General features: G+C 51.4%; 5 protein-coding genes across 5 annotated transcripts; 1 reads left to right on the top strand and 4 right to left on the bottom strand.

The window, feature by feature from the left end:
• Window positions 1–108: 108 nt before the first annotated feature.
• On the bottom strand, window positions 109–9,960 carry EI97DRAFT_450390 (uncharacterized protein; the record flags this gene model as incomplete). Its single annotated transcript, XM_033800282.1, has 9 exons — window positions 109–470; window positions 521–1,085; window positions 1,133–1,578; window positions 1,627–1,810; window positions 1,858–3,581; window positions 3,631–6,273; window positions 6,323–7,436; window positions 7,467–9,546; window positions 9,614–9,960. The coding sequence occupies 9 exons, from the start codon at window positions 9,958–9,960 to the stop codon at window positions 109–111; spliced, it is 9,465 nt and encodes a 3,154-aa protein (XP_033654156.1).
• Window positions 9,961–10,149: 189 nt separating this feature from the next.
• Window positions 10,150–12,692, bottom strand: EI97DRAFT_45911 (uncharacterized protein). The gene is made up of 3 exons (XM_033800971.1): window positions 12,374–12,692; window positions 10,479–12,327; window positions 10,150–10,197 (listed from the first exon to the last, which is right to left on the bottom strand). Exons 1-2 carry the CDS (start codon window positions 12,539–12,541, stop codon window positions 10,621–10,623), a joined length of 1,875 nt encoding a protein of 624 aa, XP_033654155.1. The 5' UTR covers window positions 12,542–12,692; the 3' UTR covers window positions 10,150–10,197; window positions 10,479–10,620.
• Window positions 12,693–12,959: 267 nt separating this feature from the next.
• On the bottom strand, window positions 12,960–14,679 carry EI97DRAFT_433429 (phosphotransferase family protein). The gene has a single exon (XM_033798389.1). It carries the CDS (start codon window positions 14,493–14,495, stop codon window positions 13,104–13,106), a length of 1,392 nt encoding a protein of 463 aa, XP_033654154.1. The 5' UTR covers window positions 14,496–14,679; the 3' UTR covers window positions 12,960–13,103.
• A 682-nt stretch (window positions 14,680–15,361) lies between these two features.
• Window positions 15,362–20,585, bottom strand: EI97DRAFT_376827 (ras GTPase activating protein-like protein; the record flags this gene model as incomplete). Its single annotated transcript, XM_033795579.1, has 4 exons — window positions 15,362–16,305; window positions 16,353–16,631; window positions 16,680–17,822; window positions 17,870–20,585. 4 exons carry the CDS (start codon window positions 20,583–20,585, stop codon window positions 15,362–15,364), a joined length of 5,082 nt encoding a protein of 1,693 aa, XP_033654153.1.
• A 686-nt stretch (window positions 20,586–21,271) lies between these two features.
• EI97DRAFT_433426 (IMP dehydrogenase) lies at window positions 21,272–23,434 on the top strand. Its single transcript, XM_033798388.1, has 3 exons — window positions 21,272–21,591; window positions 21,642–21,950; window positions 22,154–23,434. The coding sequence occupies exons 1-3, from the start codon at window positions 21,411–21,413 to the stop codon at window positions 23,293–23,295; spliced, it is 1,632 nt and encodes a 543-aa protein (XP_033654152.1). The 5' UTR covers window positions 21,272–21,410; the 3' UTR covers window positions 23,296–23,434.
• The last annotated feature ends 249 nt before the right edge of the window (window positions 23,435–23,683 follow it).

Raw genomic sequence — 23,683 nt, 5'->3', positions numbered from 1 at the left:
CAGTGAGAAGCCCTATGCGCTGCTAAGAACAGATCATGCAGAGAGGTACGCCAGTGACAAACTCAAGTCGGCCACACACAGCTAGATAACATCCTGTGACCTTGCCGCCTACTTTTTCGATGACTCCTTCACCGGCGCCGCCTCAAAATACTCATCGCTTTCGAAAAAGTCCCTACCAGGTTCCTCATGATCAACAGCACCGTACTCATGATCCGCACCATCACCATCGTCCCCTTCTTCAGCATCATGAAACTCCTCTCCCTGATCATCCTCATCATCCTCATCAACATTCTCATCGGCGTGCAAGAATGTTCCCAATGCTCCCTCATTCCCGGGCTCTCCATCCTCCTCCACAGATTCCGGAAGGAAGAACGGGTGGTCCACCGTCAACGGCTTGCCTGTAGTGATTGAACCCATCGGCGTATGTTCAAAGTCCTGCCCCTTCCTTCTGACGGCAAGCCAATCATGCACTGGTCAGTCTGTTAGTAAGACAGTATATCCACAAAGAGTTCAGACTTACAGAAGGCGGAGGGCCTACTGACGAGAGCGTTCCTTTGGGAGATGGGCTCATCGCTAGTCGAACTTGCACCGAACAACTCCAGCAGCGCAGAGTATTCCTCCCAATCAAAATAAAGACGACCAGCAAATATTCCTACATGGATCTTCAGCCACATTGGCGCCTCGAAGCTTGCTGGCAACGGTGGGACGGCATAATAGTCCAGGTTGTTGAAGTGCAACATCCTTCTCGTGACTGGAGCCGCATAAACGATGAGGTGACAGAGAGGCTTTTTCTTTGTGCGAAGGATGGGTATAAGAAGGTCTGCCTCCTCAGGTGAGACAATAAGAGCGGTTGCAGTCAAACGGCTCCACAGAATCCACTGGCATGGTCGCAGAAAATTGTCGTTCGGCTCACTCAACTTGACGGTCCTCTCGAACTGTCGGGATACATGAATATTTGAAGCCAGTGAGGTGGTGAGAACACCTGCATGTTTCCGTCCTATGGAGGTTCTCTTTAGAACGGAATACATCTCATCATAAGCACGGATGCTACTTGGAGCTGGTAACCGTCCCGTCATAGCGAAAGTCTTGATATCTTATGTAATCCAGGAAACTTGAGGGGATCGAAGTGAACCGGTTTCTGTGTTTCGCGGACCATCTCTAGTTCTTGTTCAATTTCCCTTTCTTGTTCGACTTCTTCCAGTGCGGATGAATGGACGGCGAAACCGCGATCCTGGAACTCTTTCCGCCGTTGCAAGAGTTCCACAACGTAGTCCTTCAATGGAGGTGCAAAAGCATAAGGTTGAACTCCGATTGCTCGATGAAACTTCGGTCCGTACAACTCCTCCAAGGTTTGCCTCTCGGTCGACCGAATAACCTTGAGATAAGCGGTACGTTGCAGTGGATCATGAACAAAGCTCGAGTTGTTTGGTTTGCTTTTTAGGCGTTTCAAATAATCCATGCCCTGGTTGTAGTATAGGGGTTCGGTTTGTTCTATGCCATTACAAGTTTGTTGTAGAAGCCAGGCAATAACATCGGACGATTCAAGCTGCTGAGCCGGATTCTCATAGCCTCGGAGGTCTGTACGGAAGTTAGCCGATATGCATTTGGAATGGTCAGATAGCTTACCTAAGATACTCTGATGGACCTCAGGGGGGGCAAAGAAGGTCACGGATTGATTATCCCCAAGCAGTCGCAATCGCATGGCCGCTTGCACCAACGCGTCTTTACTGAGCTGGGGTCCGAGAGTCAATGCCGCTCTCGCATCTGCTGGGAGTTTGAGATCTGTCCCTCTGCAGTGACTCTGATCCAACTAAGAAGCTATCAGTACCTGATCTCATGCACTGAGGGACGACTTACATAGACAAGACACCCCTCAAGATTTTCTGCAAAAGGGGATACAGAGAGAGGCATCTCCTTGCCCTTACCCCATATGACGTTGGCGCGATGATTACTGTCAAAGAACACAGCGGCTAAGGCTTGGTCGTCGATTTGGAGCCATAGATTCGCCAGTCCTCTATTGTCATGCTCCAGAATTTGGGCGCCGGCATCAATAAGAATCCGAATTGGTCTAGACCTCTCCCAGCTTTCGCCACCTTCAGTTCTAAGCAGCTTTTTCAGGAAGCCCTCCTCACTAAGACGCCTGCCGCGCCCGTCAATCATACGCACATAGTGCCGATTTCGAGGTTGAAGAAGGTAGTATAACACTTCCGCGTTGGTGTGTGAGAGTGACTGGAGATCATTTTGTTTGATCGTCATAGGCAGCTGATGTCTGGTATCATTGGTACCGGAGAAGCCAGTAGTCTGACAGTGAGACCTTCTCTTCGGGTTGAATAAGATCAAATCCCAGCCTGATGCTTGCAGTTTGGACGCAAATTGTTTTGCATGGGCAGGGAATACGAAGTTATTCAGATAATAATCGAGAAGATAGGGATTGTATCGAACAAAGCGATGCAGTTCGCTGAGCTGAACGCTATCCTCGACGTTTATAGCATGGTAGTCTCGGAAAGAACCTGGCAGATCATGCGTAGCCCACTTCTCATACTCCACGCCGGGTTCATCCGACTTCAAAAGATGCTGGAACGCTTGTTTGAACCTTGAAATATCTAAACCTTCGTAATAGAAGGAAAGACAAGTCAGGATTATTGCAACGTCTGGGTGACCCCATTCATTTGTTGGCGATGGCTCACCCTTCGCCGAGTAGGGCACTGCAATCGGATCGCGAGTAGGATGCAGTCCGTAGGTGACGTTCCATCTCTTCTTGAGCGAAGAGATCAATATGCGGTGAACAAAGAGGCCGCGAAGTAGGTAAGCGATCTTCATAAGATGTGAATTATCTTTGAAAATCGCCTTCACCCCCTTTACTTCCTCTTTAGACACAGTGGGCGATAAGATGAACGTCTGGATAGTCGATCTGACCTCAAGAGGGTAGTCGGCGCAGGGCATAATGGATGTTTGCCCACTACATATGGCATTGACGAGCTTCAAGATGATGAATTCTTCTCCGTCTGTTCGAAGAAAATACATGAGTGGATAGGCGCCACGAAGTCCACGGTCAATCTCAATGCTGTGGGGGTGCTCCTCTTCAAGTCGAGGTAAGTACTCCGGGATCAGACGGAGGATAGTTTCAATCGCCTGCCACCTGTATGGATGACCGTCAACGGCCATCTGGGAACCGGAAGGATAGATAAGCTGTGTCCGAACAGCGAGTGAAAAGTCGCATTCGTCTAGGATGTCCCTGGCGTTTCGCTCCAACCAGAGCTGTATTGCAATTAGTCTCTCCGCTTCCTTAAAACGGCCGTCGCAGATTCGCTGCCGGCCGCACAGCTGGAACGATAGGATATGTTCAGGCAGTGCTATCATGACACCTTGGTCATCCATGCAATGGTTATGAAGCCGACAAAATGTCTCGAGAACCTCAGAGGAGATTTGCGTCCTTCTGGAAAAGGTAACATGAGTCAGCTCGCGGTTCAACAATCCGCCAATCTTTGCCTGAATGACTTGAGCGGATTGGAGCAACAAAGCTCGAGGCACGACAATGCGGGCAAGTTGCTTTCTGTTCGCCAAGGTTGACGCAGCCATAGCTGAAATGAGTCAGCAAACGTAGTGACCTAGCCAAGAATATCAACTTACGGAGAATACAAGATGTTTTCCCTCTACCCATTAACAGTTGGAGTACCGAATTGTGTCTTGATGGCGGAGAAATCGTTGCTTGGGCTACTTCCACCTGCTCTGGTCTGAGAAGGATATTGGCATCGATCTCTAACAGCAACCAATCGACATGATCGAGGGGATCCCAGTTGCGGTGCCCAGGATTCTGTCTTTCGTCATGGAACTGCTGTCCTTTCCTTTTCAGCAACGAATTCTGCATTCTTAACAGCCGCTGATAAGTTGTAACAGCTAGCCCAATTCGAACAAGGTTTTCTTTCACTTGCCTGCCCAATACGAGCCCTGAGCTAGAACGAAGCTCTGTGAGCAGAGAGATAAGCGTCATGCTCGGCCACAAGCCGGTGAGTCGGAGCCACTTGGCGGAACGCTCATTCTGTTCAAGAACAGTACAGAACTTGGATAGCACATCTTCCAAGAACTCTTTGGCCTCAGCGAGCTGAAGACCAAACTCGACAGGATTGTGGTGAAGTAGCGGTTCTTTAGGCAATGACAGATGCTCGGAGAGCGCCTCGACGCTCTGCTGTAATTCTTTGCCATATTTCCTTTGGACAGCCGAGGAAGAATGCTCCAACTCAGAGACCAGCTGACTTAATTCCTTGATTCTATCCAACACCTTAACTTGCAGTGTCTTAAGAACTACAAGATCACCGCAGGTGTGCGTACGTGTTTGGATAGTCAGAATGGGAGCGGCAGGTGTGATCCGAACGGTTTCGCCAGATAAAGAAAACACAAGCATATCCTGCTCCAGAAGGGCTGGGATCGTGGGGAGTTCCCATCTGTCCGATCCAGCGGGATACCTTGGAGCGGGATTTATATGTGACGAAGACCCCATTCCTGGGTATTGTTCTGATTCACAGTCGCCCGGCTGAGCGTTCATATCCTGGTTGCTCCCATGATCCAAGATGATTTGCAGTTTCTGTAGGTACTCCGAGAATTCCCAATTGTGCGTTAATCGCTCCCATTCCGGCCTTACAAGTTCCAAAGCCCGATCCTTTTCCAGATAGTCGGCGTCAACCTCGATGAGGCGCGAAACGTCAATTGTTGTCTGTGGCCATTGCGATAAGATCGACCTGGCAAGCTCCATGCAAAGACGCAGAGACTCCTTCTCATGGGCAAATCTTTGAATCGCCAGTTGACCCCTCGGTGCGTTGGCTTTCACTGGGTCGAAAGGTACACATGCGCCTTTGATCAGTTGCGTCAAGAGATCCGTTGTAGGTGACTGGTAATTCCTGAATGCGACGAAGGAAGGACAAGTTGGATACTCCACGGACTTCAAATCCTTCGAAATGGCACATGCAATCAGAGCCCGTACTAAGTTCATGTCCGCGTCCGCCGTAAAGCCAATTTTAGAGAACATGAACATCAGCTGGAACCTGTCTTCGAAGCCAGAATTGAGACATGTTCGCGCAAGTGCACCCCACTCGCATTTCATGTCAACGGTGAGGAAGTCTGTAATCTGGTTTAGGTCACAGTTCCGGATATACCCACAGATAAGTTGCGAGTCTTCCAGAAGATGCGCTAGCTCGGTGGTATTCTGAAAGCATGCCTGCCATTTAGACAGCAGCTGTACAATATCTTGGATGTTTTTCCGTTCTGTGCTGTCGATATATCGGTCCCTTGACGGATAACACGTGTCCAAGGCCTTGAAATTGTGAGTGTATAGGTGCGACAGAGCTCGGGTTTCTAGATGTTCCTGCTCCTTTGACCAAGCGGGAGGAGTGTATTGTACTGGAGAAAGACTGAACAGAGCAAGATCTGAGAGCATTCGCAATATCTTTTCGATCGCGCCGTGATACCTATCATCTTGTATATGGGTGGTGAGACACTCACTCCACTTCACTGTCTCCATACATCTGAGATGGGAAGGGTAATAATTTCGCTTCGGAGATAGCCCTGCAATATCGTATAAAATCTGGGCCACTTGGGGATTAACCACATCCCATGGTTGATAGAGGCCAGAACGTAGGAGAGTCAGAGATTCTTCAACACCGGTCCTTGGAGTGAGCGGGTCGGGAAGAAAACTGCTGGTACAGGCATGAAATAAAGCTTTCAGGTAGAGCATCCTGGGTTCAACAGGGCATTCGACGCGACCCAATACAGGATTGATGTTGAAGCGTAAGTAATCCCCGCGGTTGGTAACGAACATTTTGATGTGAAATTCGTCTTTGAGAAACTTGTATTCGCCCATAGGGACAAGAATGCTCCGTTCAGTCGTGTTCTCAGTAGAAGCAACAACCAGCTTGCTATGCAGCCCGTACCAGGTTCCAGGATCTTGGTCTTTCAGAATGACGCATTTAAGCTTGTCGTTTTTCAAAAATCCTGATTTGGCCACGAAGAAGTCCAGCTCCAGCCGTTTCAGCTCAACTCTCATATGTGATTTATCTGGCTGATACGCAAGAATATGCCGCGCAAATTCGAAATGCCGGAAATTGGAAGCGATTGTACTGAATAGATTGCTGTATGGATCAATTAAGGTCAAACAGCGACCCTTCACAGTTCGCTGTGCGCGACGCCCATGGAAATCTAAATACCAATGGCTTTGTCTAGATTTCCATGGGTCGCCTTGACGAATTTCCATGATTCCTGAACGTAGGTCGAGCCAGTGATCTGAAAGGGGTCAGTACGCCGCAATCGAAAACATAACAGAAAAGCTTACAGCAGTTCGAGACCATATGAAACGGAAGATCGAAATCTTGGCCGGATGCGGACTGGAATGAACCTGAAGGGATTAGCTGTAGCCGGCGATCGCCCTTTACAGCTTGGATTATCAGCCCATCCCCGCGGAGGTCAAAATGAATCCAGTGCCCATTCGGCATTCGGGAGTCGAGGGTGAACGACATTCCGTCCAATCTTGAAGGTAAGCAATTCAAGTTTGAAGACCCGAAAAGTTGCTGAACAATAGGCCAACGTCGATACTCAAGAGGAAGCGAGCCAAGTTGACAGCCGTTGATCAGCAAGATTCCCGTCAGCAGATGGTAGTTTAAAGCATCGGTGCATTGATTGTCTCTCTGTAAAGTCATGCCAATCCACTCCTCACCAAGCTCGTCGACAGCTGCGAGAGCTGCGTTGGAAGGTATAGGCCATAACCTGGACAAAGCTTCTACAAAGGCAGCATTATTAGCGCAGATTGCCGTTCGAAGCTCTGTCCTAAGGAGATAGGTTGATATCAGATCCTCCAACACTGTCTTTTGCAAGGGAAACGGCAAGGTCGCCCAGTCTTGCGTAAAAATGTTCTGGAGATGGATGGATGAACTGATAAGCAAACCCAGTGAGCTTGAGTCGAGAGCTTTGGATTTCTCAAATAGCGTGTAAAAGACACGTTTGCACAGCAATGAAGCCCAGACCATACATGGCATAAGTCCGGTAGCATTGTGTACGCCGGCTGACTTCAATATTTGCTGCCAACCCCAGGTAATGTCCCGAGCACGTTTCAGGAGTTTGATAGCGCCTTGTTTGATCTCCGTGGTCGGGGCAAGTTCAATCATCCTGATCAGTATAGAAATGGCGAGACTCATCTGGAGCGACTCGCGCCAACTTCGACGTATGGCCTCTAACCGACGCCGGACCTGCTCCAGGAGTCTGCCACAAAATTCAGAATCTCGAAACACAGCATGCACGTCACGCAAAAGATCTTCTGTCGATGCTGGTCCTGCTTGAAGAATCAATCGCGTAACAACGGCCCAAGTAGACTCTGTAGAGAAATTGATGTTGGTTGACCCTAATTCTCGCAGCAACGAAAGCCATCGACAGTGTGTCCCAACCAGTAGACTCTGCTATGCCATGAATTCGTGAGCATTGACCTCGGCTGGACACTTCGTTTGGCTGGCAAGAATTTGGTTTGAAGAAGGCCATGGGCCGTATAGACCTAGGAACGAACGATAAGGTGTCGTAGGTGGAAGATTCAAAGGGAACTGGTGTTCCAGTGACGGCCGAAGATCCGATGTCCAGAAGCTGCATGATGTATCGTAGTAGCTCAGCTTCATTCCAAAAGGTAGACAGACATGTTTCCAGGCCACAGGAAAGCCAACCTCGCCGTAGTGTGTCTCCAGGTGTGACTTCGTAGACGACCCCAAAGTGACATCGGACACCACATTGCGCTTGACATACTTCCGAAGTCCCGGATAGTCACGAATAACGGACCTCTGAGGCACAGGCTCAATACCATGTCTCGCAAAGGTTTTCAGCAAGTACCAAGTAGCGTCTCGATATGCAGCAAAAGCTTTGGGGCAACAAAGCTCGAACACCGCTGCCTTAGCGAAAGCTTCGGAAGCGGGAAGCGGATGTTCCCAAATCCTAATCTTCATCTGTCGGGCCTGCCACTTCAGTTTGTGTTTCAAGCAGCCACGGTGCTCCATGATAGTCTCGCCGAATTCGTTCACTGTCTCCGTATACTGGCAAGCCATTTCAGCGATTTGCTTTGTCAGTTTGTCGTGCCTGCTACTGGTCTCCTCCCACTCCTTTTTCTTCTCTTCGCGTGACTTCGCAGCATCCGATTTGATCTGATCATGGAGTCTAATCATCTCCTGTGATCCGTTGAAGTAGCGAACGGCGAAACAATTCTCAGTGGGACTGGCGAATATTGTTTCACTGTCTTCGGAGACTCGACTTATGATATGCAACTGAACTTTGCGTAACCGACCCATATCTTCGTTAGACATGAGGTGCAGAGCGTCCAGCATGTCCGCGTTTAGTCCAGGTCCATGCTCCTTCAATAAACCATAACAGGCCATGGCCGCTTTATCCATCTCCACCCACAGTTCCAAAACATTGAGCAGCATCCGGCTTTTTAATAAGGGGAAGACATTATAGGCATCCGCGACTTTGGATGTGTATGCCCTTATGGTATCTGCGAGATGAATGCAGCGAGTGTGGTTGTCGTTTGATTTCGTCGCACACTTCGCGGTTAGAACAATATCTTCTTCGTACTTGAGAAGCGCGGAATATCGTGCGGAGAGTGCGGTAAGGGCTGGAGTCTGCTTGTTCGCGGACTCCCATCGGTATAGATGCTCGGCGGGCGATTGGAAGCGAGCAGTATTGGTGACATGTGTCCTGAACAAGGCCGAGGAAAGGGTGGACCCCGAAAGCCGCAATTGAAGCTTCAGGTCGTCAGGATGTGCGAACTGTGGAAGACGTCGGATTGGCCTAGCTGCACGCGCCTTATAACCCTCCCATTGACTCTCGAGGGACTGGGCAGCCGTGTTGAGAGATCTCTCGAAAACAGTGGACAACCTACCCCACATGACAGTGAGTTTGCCCGCGGTACCAATTAATGGATCTTTTCGGCTTTCGATCTTGGCCAGCCTACGGCTGAGCTTTTGCCGAAGAAGATGGACAGCATCGGGGGGTAGTCGCTGACGGCTATCGTCCAAGAAATGGGACAAGAAAAGGCACATAATCACTTTGTAGTACAGTCTGCCGACCTCTGGTCCAAGAAATCTGTACAAGTGACGGAGCATGCTCACCCGAATCACGAGATATAGAGAAGATCTGCGCCATGGCTTGCGTGCATGGAGGAAGCGTACCGTATCACGGACCCTTTTCTGAAGGATAATCGGATGGTGGACTTTCCCAACAGTCCCCAAGAGGGTCATCAAGAGTCCGCTTATGAGAGCCGGGTTAGTGGTGTCGCGGATTTCAGGCAGTGGCGATGCCGCCTTCTGGGTGATGGCGCAGAAGGCTTTGACCGATTCCATCGTAGCCTGCTGGAGAAAGGCAGAAAGACAATCCTGAAATGATGTGTTCGAGAAAGTGGAATAAGGGACCTTAGCCGCGGAGCCCGGGAAATCCCACAGCAGAGCACCTTGGGAAGCTAGAACCTGGTCGCTCACCGCGGAAGCTTCGAAAGCCTCAAAAATGATGTCGTCGTCGCCGCTCGATACTCTGCATCGATAAAGGTCAGCGAGTGTTATGGCAAACCACAGAGTAGAACGTCATGGGTGTCACTTACTTTGATTCTCTGTAGATGAGAATGGCCGCGTTCTGCTCTGCGATAAAAAGGATCAGAGAGTTCCGCGCATCCAGTTCCCGAAATTCCTTCAGCAGGATCTTCCTGTCCATTTCTGCCTCAACATTCAGGAGCTTGGCCGTTGTGAGTGCTATCCGCACAGCATCCACGGAGCCGTGATGCTCCAGAGGCAGGAAGGGTGCGATTGCTTTGACAGCCTGAATTAGGCGATGAAGAAGCTCGGCGTCGACTCGCTCCATACTATCGCTTTGGTGTCCGGGTACATCGCGAGGCAGACAGATATGGTGAAATAGCTCGAGCTGGAGCTCGGCTCGATCCGGAGCGGGCATGGCGCCTGCAACGACGGGAAAGGCGAGACAGACAAGTGAGAAGAGCGATACAGACAAAGTAAAGAGACCTCAACACAGAAAAGGAGTTGTTACAAGGTGAGTGGAGGTGAGGAGTTTGCGAGAAGGTACTCGCTGGGGGCAAACAAGTCGTCCGGGCCCGCGCCAAGACTTTGTGTAACACAGAGACTGCGCGATACGGGCGGCGCGCGGGAGTTAGAGTCGGTGAAGGAATGAAGGCTGCAGTAGAACGCGGTGTTAAGTCAATTTCTACTGAGTGAAGGCGGGTGAAGTGAGAGGGAAGTGGTAAGTGGAAACCAAGTCCGACAAAAGGAGCACCCCAACATATGAGGGTGGCAGCGGCATCGATCTTTTGGAGCGAGTAAAAAAGACAGAAATGCTGAAGCCGAGAGTAAGAGAGACGACAGGTAGAAATAGACATTATAATCTAGTGGTAGGAAATGATGAATCCAGGAAACGAATACGGAGATAATGAGAACAGACAAGTTCAAAATCCTTACCTTCTCAAGTTGACCTGTACCTTTTCTTTCTCCATACATTAATTGGAGGCCCGCTGCTTTTGTCCAAAGCATACTATAGCTCAGTCATCGACACGATGTAACCGTCCCTAGATCGCTCGATCTCTCCAGAGTGATCGTCCTCCTAGGCATGTTGGATGGGGTATAAGCCACTGGTTGAATCCCGCCTCGAAAGCTGGAGGATACCCACTTCCAAACCCGTTAGCCCTCTCTTCCTCATCGTTTTACCGTCACCGCCCAGTGTCCAGTCTTTCCCCCCTTCTCCCCACAGACTTTCAATAGCCGTCACGGCCTCCGGTAGGCTGATCTCCACCTCCTTGGTATACTCCGTATACCCTACATACACATAACTCAACAACATCCCTTCTTCCCGAATCCAGGCCGTTACATCGACAAGCTCATCATCTCCTACAACGTCCAGCGCCGTAACACGCCTCGTACCAAGCGTATACTTCGTGACTTCAGGTGCAGTCACCACCTTCGCCAAAGAAGATGTTACTTCCTCAATCTCATCTGACGTCGGATATAACCATGCCACTATACCCTTTGCCCCGTGATTCAGTCTGAGAATCGCCATCACAGCCTCCTCCTCCTTCGATGGCCATCGCTGCCAAAAACTGCCTCTGTCATAGAAAGCTTGCGGGACGCCCCAGATGGGTTTCTTCGCGGAAGCTCCGAGCCATTCCTGGTATGTTTGCAGGTTTTCCGTGCGCTCAATGATGTCAAGGAAGGGGTTTCTGATGTATGCAGGATAGGCGGGGTCGTAGGCGTGGCAGTTGTCACAGCCGCAGTCGCCGTAGGTGGTGTTGCAAGGTGTGTTGTAGACAGTAGAGAAGGAGGTATTGACTGCGATGGGGTACGTGTCTTCCAGAATAATATCGGCACCTGAAGAGTAGTCCTTGAAGTAAAAGTTGGCACAGTTTAGGACGAGGGATACCGGATGATATGGATCGATTGAGTTGATGTGCTGATATGCGATCTGTGTGGCGTTGAGTGGGTCAGTCCAGCCATCTGGTTCATCTGCAGTATAATACAGTAGCAAGGATGGGTGATGTTGAAGGCGAGAGAGTTGAGCAGATATCGAAGTGTTGTTTTTGTACGTGTGGCGCATATCGTACATTACGTACAGTTCCAGCTCGTCGCAGATGCGGAGGAACTCCTCAAAGACAGTGTGATTAAATGGATCTGTGCCTCCTGGCGGCACTGGATGGATGAGGTTGTAACCATTCGCACGGAATGTGGCGAGATTCTTGGTTGCAGTGGCGCTGTTGATCGTAGACGATATCCAGTCCCATGATGTGTAAAATGAGTAAGGGTAGATGGTTTTCCACTCTCCCTTGGTAAGAGAGGATCTGACCTCAATTCCACCAAAGAGGTAATCAACGCGGGCTACGCTTCCGCCGTCATTCCTCTCCGGGAGTACTGTTACAGTAGCTGCTCCGGAGTAGGACGTCTGTAAAGCTGCGTCTGGCGACCTGCCGATGACGGAGACTAGCCAGGAGATTCCCCGATCCACTGGCGTACTTCCCAAGTCAAATTCAACCTCATTACCCCACGAATTGACTGGTAGTGTTTCCCAATTGACCAAGGTTTCGCTTGTCTGCGCGTTGCTGATCCGAATGGATATATATGTAGATGGTCCTCGGGTGGAATTGGCCGATGTCCTACTTCTAAAATGTTCGCCGGAAACGCGTTGAATAGGCGTATCTACTATCAATGAACCCTTTTTTTCTGATGACAGATAGAAACTGTAGCGCGGATAAACCACCAGCTGTAAGCCATCTTCGCGCTCTGGAGGGGCAAGCTCGCCGCCTGGGTCGAAAGAAGGGTCCTAATTATGGTCAACATTACAGATCAAGCGACAGAAAACAACATGCCGTTGGATGATAAGCTTTTCCGCACCAAAGGTCAATGGGGACAGGAGGTGGAGGAGGGTCACCGATAACACCTCGAAATTGCTCAAATCTGTAGTGAACCTGCAGGAGTATGGCCGGTATCATGATGAGGGCGGATGTGCAGAAGAACCATGACACGAGTGGATGCATTGCAGGAGTTCTTGTCTGCGCCGTTAGTCTTTGTGTAGGGCTCCCCGGTCCATTAACTTGGGTAACTGTGCCGCGAAGCGTTGCTTCCTGTCTTCCTGGACGTGGAATGCTGGTGATAGTTGAAGCGTAGCGTATTACGCGTGCACGATGGCCTTTGATTGATATCAAAGTAAACTGATGCAAGGTCGAAGCGGTGATGTCGGATGAACCTTTATCCGGCCTGGGCTTGGCGACGCCCCGTTGATGTCCACCGGCCTGCAGCTGGGACATCCATCTTTCTCCCCTTCACCTCATGTCCGGATCGGAGATTGAATTCGCGAAACCGAATTCATAATGTTAATGGTCTTGAAATTACAAATGCACCAAACCCCGTGATTAAAGCACTCATCTCTTTGGGCTTGTACAAGACTGGCATTCCTTTTAATTTGCCCATCCCCGCGGAGCGGATACCTATGTATGCATTATGTCCCTCTAGGACTATCTACTAGTTACGCCAACAGTCAAGCACCTGTTTCACATTGTCATTTCTATGTTCAATGCCAGAAACCAACCCCAACCCCCCTTACACCCACTCCCTCAAAACCCTCGTCTTCGACTCCTCCACCTTCCTCTCCACAAAAGCCTCCAGCCCCTCCCTGACCTCTTTGTCCAACAATCCCAACCTCTCCATATACCCTTCCCCCGTCCCATCCCCCCCAAACACCTCCCTATCCACAAAAGTCCAAAACACCGCATCAAAAGCCCAACTCCTCCTCACCGCATAATCAATCCAAAACCTCCCACTCGTCCAACTCTCCATCATCCTCACCGACAACCTCTCCTCCTCTTTCATCCTCCCCTTCTCAATAAACGCATTTTCCCGCTCGCTCATCACGCGGATGAAGGTCTTCATCCTGGGTTCGTAAACCCTGCACCAGTCCTCGAACCCGCGGATCCAGTACTCCGGCGCCTCAAGCAGCAGCCACCACGGGGGGTTGAAGGTAAACTCCGCCGGCGCCGCGTACGTAAATTCCCAGTCTATAACAGCGAGGACGCGGCAGTTTTCATCGACGAGGATGTTCTCCGGGCGCAAGTCATCGCACCATAGGCGAAAGGGCCCTTTTTCGAACCTTGGGTCGTGGAGACTCTTCTCAATGGCGAGTTTCTTGAAGAGGTGGCGGCCTATGTATTTCCGTCTGCAGTCGTCGGGGGATTCAATGGCGTCGTTGGGTTGGTAAGTGAGGTGCATGATTTTCATGTCTGCGATGGCGGAGAAGTACGCCGTGGAGGTGGCGAAGGTGGTGGATATGAGCTCTGAGCGAGGGCAGTTTGCGAGTTGGATCATTTCGTTCATGTCGAATGTCAGTGGGCGCTCGGTGATGGCCCACTTTTCCTCTTCTACCTCGAGCGGCGTGCCGATCTTGTCGAAGGTCAGGGTTGAAAGCTGCAGTAGTATGTCGGCCAGTTGCTCGTAGACGAAGATGAGTTTCTCTTCCGATACCTCAGGATCCAGTATCGGGCGGTCCTGCGGCGTGAAGTAGGGGACGTTGAGTGCACTGCATAACGTCTGCGCGCCGTCGATGTACTCCATGATGATGAAGGGACCTAGGTTCCCGGGGCACTCCTCTGCCGTCCCGTGGTGTAACACAAAGGGAACCGGTATCGTCGTGTGATCGGAAATGTACCTCATAATAGCGACTTCGTTCCTGACCTTCTCTTCAGGAAACATGTGGATCCCCGGACACGGAAACCGAATGATCGCAGAGCCACCGTCGGCAAACTGCAGGCGGTATGTAACATTGAAGGCACCTCGTTGCGGCGCAAAGAGCTCTTTCGGGACACCTCCGCGGTGTTTCTTGATTAAGTCTGCGATGGCTCGCTGCGTAGGTTCATGATATAGCTTTTTCTTCCAAGCGTCAAAGATTTCATCACTGCGTTCCCAGGCTGCGTCGTCGAACTTCATGCGGGGTTCCATTGTTTGGGCCGGGGTAGAAGGTAACGGAGGTTAGAAGCGGTGAAGGAGGAAAGAAGCGAAGGCGGAATCGAGAGTGAAATTATCTGGCCATACCTAGGGTAAGCCTATGCACAGGGGAATATGATGGTGACCATCCTCTGTGCAGTTTACTGTTGGGCGAGAGTGTGGCACAGCGAGAAGCAAGGTGCTTGGTTTGGTGGGGGCTGAGCCATCTCATACACTCACTCCTGGTTCGTATGAGAATCACTTTATCAGCTTGGAACCTTAACTTAAATTGACCTATCCTTTTAGAGTTCGACACCGACATCAATCACCTCCAAGAGTCTCAAAATATCAGTCCATTCTCAATATATGATTTATCGGTCTATGTCGCAACTACCTCCTCACACCTACCGACCATCACCGGTTCGCAGCGCACAAGCCTCACAAAACTACATAATACATTACTCCCCTTACCCTACCTTACCCTACTCTACCCTACTCTGTCCTAACGCCTCCCATCCCCCCTCTCACCATCTAAAATATGTATATAAACACTATCATCAATAACCTCATAAGCCCCACCAAACCAAAAAACACCCGCACAACCGAAACCCCATCATAGCCATCCTCATCAGTCATGAATACAAAAGAGCGCAGCTGCAAAAAGATATAGCGGACATGATACTTTCATGCAAAGAAGAAGAAAGCATAACACGAAAAACGGCCAAAAAACACCATTTTCGAAGCAAGAAAGAAGGGAGACACGCATCCCGTCCAACAACCTTCCCTAAACACCAGTCCAGCAACCCAATCCATGCAAAATCTCGCGCTCCCACACCTCACCATACTCCACATACCTACCTACCCCCCACTTTCCCCACCCCCTACTCATCCCGATAAAACTTCTTGAAAATCAAGTGCAAAAAGAGATTCACATTCAACCGCACGCAGCCGTTGCCACCGCCATCTTTGCCCTCACCAAACAAATTCATAAACTGGTGATTGTCAAACTGCGCCTGCAACAATCCATCCAGCGGTACCTCGGCAAACGCGCCGGGGATCATCATGCTACCCTGAGACCCCTGGATCTCAAACACACCAACCGTATTAGAGCTGATGGTGATGTCGAGGCGGTCCCATTGGCGTTCGGGATAGCCTTGCCAGGAGACGAGGATGCCCTTCTCCGCGAGGTTGCGGGCCGAGTACTTGAAGGAGCCGAAGCGGTATTCGCGGCCGGCGCGTTGCAGTTCGCGCATGTGGTTGTATTGCCGGGTGAAGGGGAGGAGGAAGCGCCGTTTGCCTCGTTTATTTTGGAGGGTGACCATGGCTTGCTCGATGTAGTCGTTGTATGATTTGAGCTGCTGGTCGAGGTAGCGTGCTTTTTCGTCAAGGGCGGCGAGAGTGGCGCGAACCCCCTCCAGTTCCTTTGCCCGTTGGATGCGGCGGCGGTGTTTCGTGCGGATGTCCACGGCAATGGCGTTGAGGAGGTCTTGGTAGTTGTTGTGCTGCGAGATGCGGCCGGCCCTTTGTAGTGTGAGGATGTTCTCTAGAGCGCATCGTTTGAGTGTTGGATAGTCGAGATCCAGGACGCTTGTCGTCGACATGTCTGTGGTGTAGGTTGAAGCGGCTGACGAGCGGAGATTTCGGCTTCGATCTCGTCTCTGCGCCGCGAGTTCCTCCCGCACAAGAGCTTCCCAGCGAGCTTCGTCTTCGGGGGTGATGGGCCGGCACATGATCTCTGTGAGATTGGCACCCGACTGGATTCGGATGATGTACAGTACGTATCGCTTGGTCTCCATGAAGAGCGCCTTCACTGCAGCGTCGGGATCTGAAGCGGTCAGTATCCAAACCTAGAGTGAACAAGGTCCCATTTACCTTCTTGTTCGTGAAACTTGGGATTCAGCGTCAAAGTGATTTCTGTTGAGCTGACGTGCAACAGTTCATTCTCATTGTTCTTTGCGCTGCCCAGTTCACGAATGATTTCTCGAAGTGGATCGTCTTGGGAAGGACATAGTACCGAAAGGTCATCGACCACAAGGTTGTGAATTGCGAAGATGTCGGCAAGCTTGATGTATAAGGTGGGCTTTGTGCGGGCGTAGAGGTCGTTGAACTCGTCGATGTCAAACTGCGCCTCTGCATCACGCACGTCGATCACTGTACGTGTATCAGTATTACTCAACGGACGTGTTGTGCTTAACTTACAGTTCGACCAAATGTCCTGCAATCTGTCGATGGCTTCCGTGACATAGCTGTTCAGGGGTTGAAGGTAGATATTCTCTCCGCCAAACAACCTTCCCGCAGCGATCTGGCCCAGGACCTTGGCGACTTCTCCGAGGTTTCGGTTCATGAGCGGGGAGAGACCTCGATCGACCACACCCCAATGCTGTGGCTGGAGCAAGGCAGGCTGCAAATAATGTTTCCAAACCCAATGACCTGCTATCTGAAGCAGTTGCTCTGGCGGCTCTTGAGGAAATCTCCTCCTCAACTCCTCAAAAATCTGCTGCGCGATGTAACGAACGCCGTAAGGCATCTTGTGGAGGACCTCCTCGAATATGGCGAAGAACTGATCAGCGATATCCCGAAGATCTTGGAGATGGTGAATGAAGGTTTCGCGTGTCTCAGGGTCTTTGATTGCTTGGTCTCGCGATACGTTCGGGTCGCGGTGACTACGTCGCCCAGTTCGAAGTTCTTCATTGTTGATGGCTGATCGGTAGATCTGCATGGGGTCACTTTCCAGGTCTAGCGCTTCGTTTTCGATGATGTTCTCCTTGATGAGCGGCCCAAACACGTCTTTCAAATACTTGCGATCACGGGGAGAGCGGACAAAACTGCTAAACAGCCTCATCCAGAAGAAGTTCCCACGCGTGTACTCCTGTATGGATGCACAGGTGTCGACGTCTTCTTTCAGGGAACGAGTGATAAGCTTGAGTAAATAGTACTCTTCTCTCCGCTTCTGCGCCAAGCCAAAGAGGCTCATTGTCAACTGTTCGATGCGCTTGGTGTCCGTCTCAGCGAGAGCCTGTTCGCGTATCCGTCTGAACAAACGAGCCATGTATTGTGGTTGCGTTTGGAGCAAGAAGAAAAGCTCCTGGTAGTGCTCCAATTTCCTCCGAGAATTCTTATTGAGTGCTTTGAGGTCGAAGGGATCCTTGGAGGAAATGTCTTTGCTGCTGAGAAGCGCGCCAACATGGCCACCAAAATGTTTCTGGTGCTTCACCACCTCATCCAGGGTGATTTTGTTCTTGACGAGCAGAGCAATCTTGATGTCCAGTTGATCGATGTACTGCTCTGCGAGCTCGTTCTGCCGTACGTGCTGGACAACGGTCTTGCGCAGGCGTTCGAATTCTACACTATGTTAGTCAAGGATGTCAGACTTCTTAGGGCACACATACCAATCTCCTCGTCGAAATCAATATCGCTGTCATTCAGAAGATGCACAAAGTTCTTCACAGTCGAGACCGGTGGGTTCTTTCCGCTAGTCAAGCTCTTGTAAGCCTCCCCCTGTTGCCGTCCTCGAATGAAACTCTGAATCTTGATGACCTTCTCCATGTTCTCTTCGTAGAACTTCTTCTTCTCGGCAAAACGTCGCCTAACCAACATTCCTCGGGCAAGGGCCTGAAGCTCAACAATGGCTTCCTCATGGTCTTCAACCTGCGCTAGCAGCAATCCAATGGCCATACGGTGCAAAAAGCCACGAGCATAAGCTTGAAGTTGGATAATCTCCGGCTCTTGACTGTTGAGTTCGCACAATAGCTCGTATGTGCGTTGACGTTGCACATAACCTCGACATGACGACTGTAAGTCGACGATGGTGGGAATCTGTGCCTGCAAGGTTTTGAGGTCAGAGAAGTACCTCTCACGGGATATGAAACCGCGTATGGCAGACTGCAAGGACGAAATAGCCGGCTCGTGATCTTTCAGCTGAGCCAGAGTATGGGCAAAATTGGATCGAATTTGCCTAGCTCTTGCAACAGACTGGAGATCCGTGAGTTGAGGCTCCTCTGCGCGAAGAGCCTCCATCAATCGCTTGACGAAGGCTCGAACAGAGTTACCTCGAATCTTGGAGTGGAAGTTAGACCAGGCAGGACCAGTGCTTACCAGTGCACTAAGCGTATCTGCATTACTTTTCCTGGCTATAACTCCCCTAGCGGCAGCCTGCAATAAGGTGACGAGGGACTCATGCTGTCGTAGGCTCTCCTGATCCGCTCTGAACGATTGACGTAGGAGCATGGCTCGGCAAGCTGCTTGCAATTGCACGACAGCCTCCTCACCCTCTTTCAATTCAGAGATGTCGCGATTGAGTCGCTCCCGCACAAGAGCGCCTCGTATCATGGCCTGAACCTGCAGGACGCCGGCTTCTGCAACTCGCGTCTCTTCGTATTCGCGGTCTACCTTGAGACGATGGAGAGCGCCTCGGATTGCTGCTTGAAATTGGCGAATACCGTGCTCGTGACGCTGTATACGTGACTTGATGTACTGGACTTGGGTTCTCGCCTTGCGACCGCGGAAAAGGCTCTGAATCTTCGTCACTTGATACTCTTTATCCCTCCAATACTCTTCCTCCCCACGTAACCTCGATCGAATCAGAAATCCCCGAGAAGCGCTTTGGAGTGTGATGGCGAACCTCCGCATGTCGAGGCGATAGTTCGCGATCTGCCGTGCCCAGTCTCCTCGTATCCGTGATTGCAAGTCCACGATCGCATCTTCGTGGTCCCATAATTGCTGCATCAGATTTCCCAGTCGTAGCCTGAGCACTGCCCCCCGAATCTGTGCCTGTAGATCCAGTATGATCGGTTCCAGCTCCGACAGCTCCCGATCAATCCTGTCCTCTTCCGACTCGACGGGTTCCGGCTCCGGCTCTACTGCAAAATTTGCCTGCATGCTGGAAAAGTTGGGCATGCTGACGCCCGCATTGTCAAGTCCTTTTTGCATTGCCTCGAGCTCATGATCTTCAAAATGGAGCTTACCCACTAAGTTCCCGATACGAAAGTCAACCATGCCCTTCCGAAACAGCAGCCATGAGAGAGCATGTATGCAGTATATAACTTTTGGGACATTCTTTTTCTCGTAGAGGTCGACAAGTTCGAATCTGAAAAGCTCAGGAAGATCCACTTCTGCTAGAAACTGGAAGAAGTGCGCATAATTGTTTGAATGGCGATACTGTAGCTTTGGTGCCCGGAATATTCGAAGGGGCTGGCCTTTGATCGCTTCGACGATTTCCGCCAGTGTCACGCCATCACGTAGCGCTTCCTCCAACTCGACGATGGGCGGTATGTCCTTGTTGATGATATCCTCTATCCACTCCTTTGCTTCTCCAATGTGGCAGAGATACTCGTAGGCCTGTAAGAATTGGCGTTGTTGGTCCATCCAGTTTCTGCTGGCCCATCCAGATGTTGACTTCTTGCGCATGGAGGCAGATCGTTGAAGCCTTCTACGCCCGTGCAAGCCGACGACCTCTTGCTCTGGGGACTTTATGGTAAAATCCTCCTCCGAGGCCGATTCAGCAAATTTTGACAACGTGCGCAGGTACCCGGTAGACGATTTACTCAAACTCTGCAAATCAGGTCGCTCAAGATGGGTGGTGGGGCTTGGGCGCTGGTGTTCCCTGGTGGGCGCTCTAATGGAGTCTGAGCGAGATATGGCCATGGACAAGGGGCGAGGTTTCGGCGGAGGGGAGCCAGGGGATTCGTGATGGATAGGACGCATCGCTTCAACGCTCTGAGACCGGCTGTGAGTAGGAGTTGGGCTGGGGGGCGTATAAGGCCGTGAAAGCTTTTCGGCGACGATAGACGGTTGATTTTGAGCAGATGGTGGGAGTGGGCGCAATGCCTTCCGCATGCTCATGTATGTGCTGCCGGGGCTCGTGTCTTTGGATTCGAAGCAATTCTCCGTCCGAGACTGAGCGAGTGCCGTGCCATCGCTGACCCCACGACGATGGCCATACGACGGCTTCGGCGGCGACCCTGTCGCTCCATTACTGGAAAGCGTGCTGGACCGGCTTGGGGGGTATATGGAGGAGTTGCTTGAGGCGGTCGATGTCTGGCGCAGAGGGGAGGGCGACGTCGCCTGGTGTCCTACCCGAGTTCGCGGACTGTAGGTGTAGCTCATGACCAGAGAGAGTTTTGACGTATAGGTTCACACTGGGTTCGGTGCGGGCATGCGTAGTACGGAGCGGCAGAGGCGGGATGGACTGTCGTAGCGGCTGAGGAGCAAGAGGCCGTTCTGGCGGCCGTGATGATACAAGGCGAATGGCAAGGCGCCTGCGCGGAAATGTATGGCAACGGAGCGAATATGTCGCACGGTGAAGGTCAGGGAGGGAAGTGTCCGCACCGGCACAGAGAACAGAACGCTAAGAAAAGAAATGAGGAATCTGGAGAGCACCGGCAGATTGGAGGGTGAAGATGGAATTGAACCTTGATTGAAGATGCGGATGGGGTGGTCTGGGCGGGCTGAGCGGTGTTTACCGCCGGGCACGTGTGTTGTCGTTGCCATGGGCGATGCCAAGGCTGTGCCCGGTTATATACTGGAGTACATCTCCCGCCGCTTTGCTTTTGTTTCTTGAGGCTGACTGCCGGCAGACTTCTCGCATTGCCGTGCCGCTGACCTTGTTTTCTCCACCCAAGCAAAAAGGCAGGAGGTGATTACAATGTACAATGCACGCTATCTCAAGAGATGATGTCCTCAACAGCTTGAGCTCGCCAAAGAAGACACGCTAATGTAATCTTCACGTGACGATAGCACGGACCATGCCTCGAGAGTCTCCCCACAAAATTTCTCACGTCCCCGCCTGAAATCTTCTTTCTCTTGGGAAAAGTTTCGCACTTTTGCCCGGCCAAAGTTCGCCCTCGACTTGGTCTATCTCTCTTTGTCTCTCTCCGTCAAGTCGCTCTCCTAGCTTCTCTGTTCCTTGAGAAGCCCTCTACTTGGTTCACCATGCCCGCCACCAACGGCAACTCACTGGTCAACGGCGAAACCTTGGACTTCCGCAGTGCCACAAAGGTGCTGCAGTCCGAATACGCGGAGCGCGATGGCATCTCCGTCAAGGACCTGATCAACTCCAAGGTGAACGGAGGCCTGACCTACAATGACTTCCTCATGCTCCCTGGCTACATCGGTAAGCAGAACCCAAACCGGTTCCGCGTCTGTCCACTGACAGCAGTCAAGGCTTCGCTGCCTCCGAGGTTGCGCTTGAATCTCCCATTACCAAGAGAATCACTCTCAAAACTCCCTTCGTTTCCTCTCCCATGGACACCGTTACGGAACACAACATGGCCATCCACATGGCCTTGCTCGGTGGCTTGGGCGTCATCCACCACAACTGCTCGCCGGACGAGCAAGCCGAAATGGTCCGCAAGGTGAAGAGATACGAGAACGGCTTCATCCAAGATCCCGTCGTCATTTCTCCTAAGACGACCGTGCGGGAGGCGAAGGCGTTGAAGGAGAAGTGGGGCTTTGGTGGTTTCCCCGTCACAGGTCAGTACTGTACTCTTCACCTACCCACGAGCCCAACCGGCTCCAATGACATGATGAGCAAACTTTGCCCTTTTAACTTTCGTTCATCCGCAACGACTCCGTCGTGCTGTGGAATAATGGAGATTTCTGTCTGATGTCGCAATTCTCTGTTCTCTACTTTGGCCTTATATGGTTGCGCTGGCGCTGACAGTGGTTGTGCACAGAAAATGGTACACTTCGGTCCAAGCTCATTGGTATCGTTACTCCGCGGGATGTGCAATTCCATGAGAATCTGGACGATCCCGTCACCGCTGTCATGTCCACCGATCTCGTCACCGCACCCCAGGGTGTCGATCTGAAGGAGGCAAACAGGATTCTCAAGGCGTCTAAGAAGGGCAAACTCCCCATTGTGGACGAGAATTTCAACCTTATTGCACTGCTCTCTCGGTCCGATCTGATGAAGAACCTTCATTACCCACTTGCTTCCAAGCTTCCGGATTCAAAGCAGCTCATTGCAGCCGCTGCCATTGGCACTCGCCCGGCAGACAAGGACAGGCTTCAGAAGCTGGTTGATGCCGGCCTTGACATTGTCATCCTCGATAGCAGCCAGGGGAACAGCATCTACCAGATCGAAATGATCAAGTACATCAAGGAAAAGTACCCTGAATTGGATGTGATTGGCGGCAACGTGGTGACCCGCGAGCAAGCGGCCGCTCTGATCGAAGCCGGAGTGGATGGTCTCCGTATCGGCATGGGCAGCGGAAGCGCCTGCATCACGCAGGAGGTCATGGCTGTCGGTAGACCGCAGGCCACGTCCGTCTACAATGTTGCACAGTTCGCCAAGCGATTCGGCGTCCCTTGCATTGCGGACGGCGGTATTCAGAACGTGGGCCACATTGTCAAGGGTCTGGCCTTGGGCGCCTCGACCATCATGATGGGAGGCCTGCTTGCAGGTACCACCGAGTCCCCTGGCGAGTACTATGTCAGCCATGACGGCCAGCTTGTCAAGGCCTACCGTGGCATGGGCAGCATAGACGCAATGGAGGACAAGAAGGCCGGTGCTGGCTCCAAGGACGCCAAAGCTAGCAATGCCGGCACTGCCCGCTACTTCTCCGAGGGAGACCGCATTCTAGTCGCTCAGGGTGTCTCTGGATCCGTACGCGATCGCGGCTCCATCACCAAGTTTCTGCCATATCTCCAGGCGGGTGTGCAGCACTCGCTCCAGGATATCGGCGTGCGGAGCTTGACGGAGCTGAGAGAAGGTGTCGTCAATGGCACTGTAAGGTTTGAACTGAGGACCGCGAGTGCTCAGGCTGAGGGCAATGTGCACGGTCTGCACAGCTTCGAGAAGAAGCTGTACTCTTGATTTCTTGGTCACAGCTGCATAGAATTGGCGTCTGGGAGGCTTCATTGGGTTCAGTTTTTGATGACGGTGTTATGCTTCTAGAGAGGTTGGGCTTAAAATGATCGTAGCACGACAATCTATTCGCCATGATATTTGACGATTCTATACCATCTTAGTCTTTTATTTATTTAGCTTTGGTTGTCTCCTTGCTGTTATGATCTTGTCTTGACTCTTGCACGCTGCGTCACTCCGCCGGAAGGCCAAGTCCAACCTCGGCATCTCCAAGCTCCCCGCGGCTCACAAGCTCACTTCAACCACACCATGGCGGTCGCTCGTGCCGCGTCGAATCGTCGCGTTCGGGCGTACTATGCCAGTTCCTCGTTCCTTGCGACCCCTCTTGCTGGTTGAT

Source organism: Westerdykella ornata, assembly GCF_010094085.1.
Source record: "Westerdykella ornata strain CBS 379.55 unplaced genomic scaffold EI97scaffold_10, whole genome shotgun sequence".
Classification (NCBI taxonomy): Eukaryota; Fungi; Ascomycota; class Dothideomycetes; order Pleosporales; family Sporormiaceae; genus Westerdykella; species Westerdykella ornata.
This window is presented reverse-complemented; position numbering and strand designations above follow the sequence as displayed.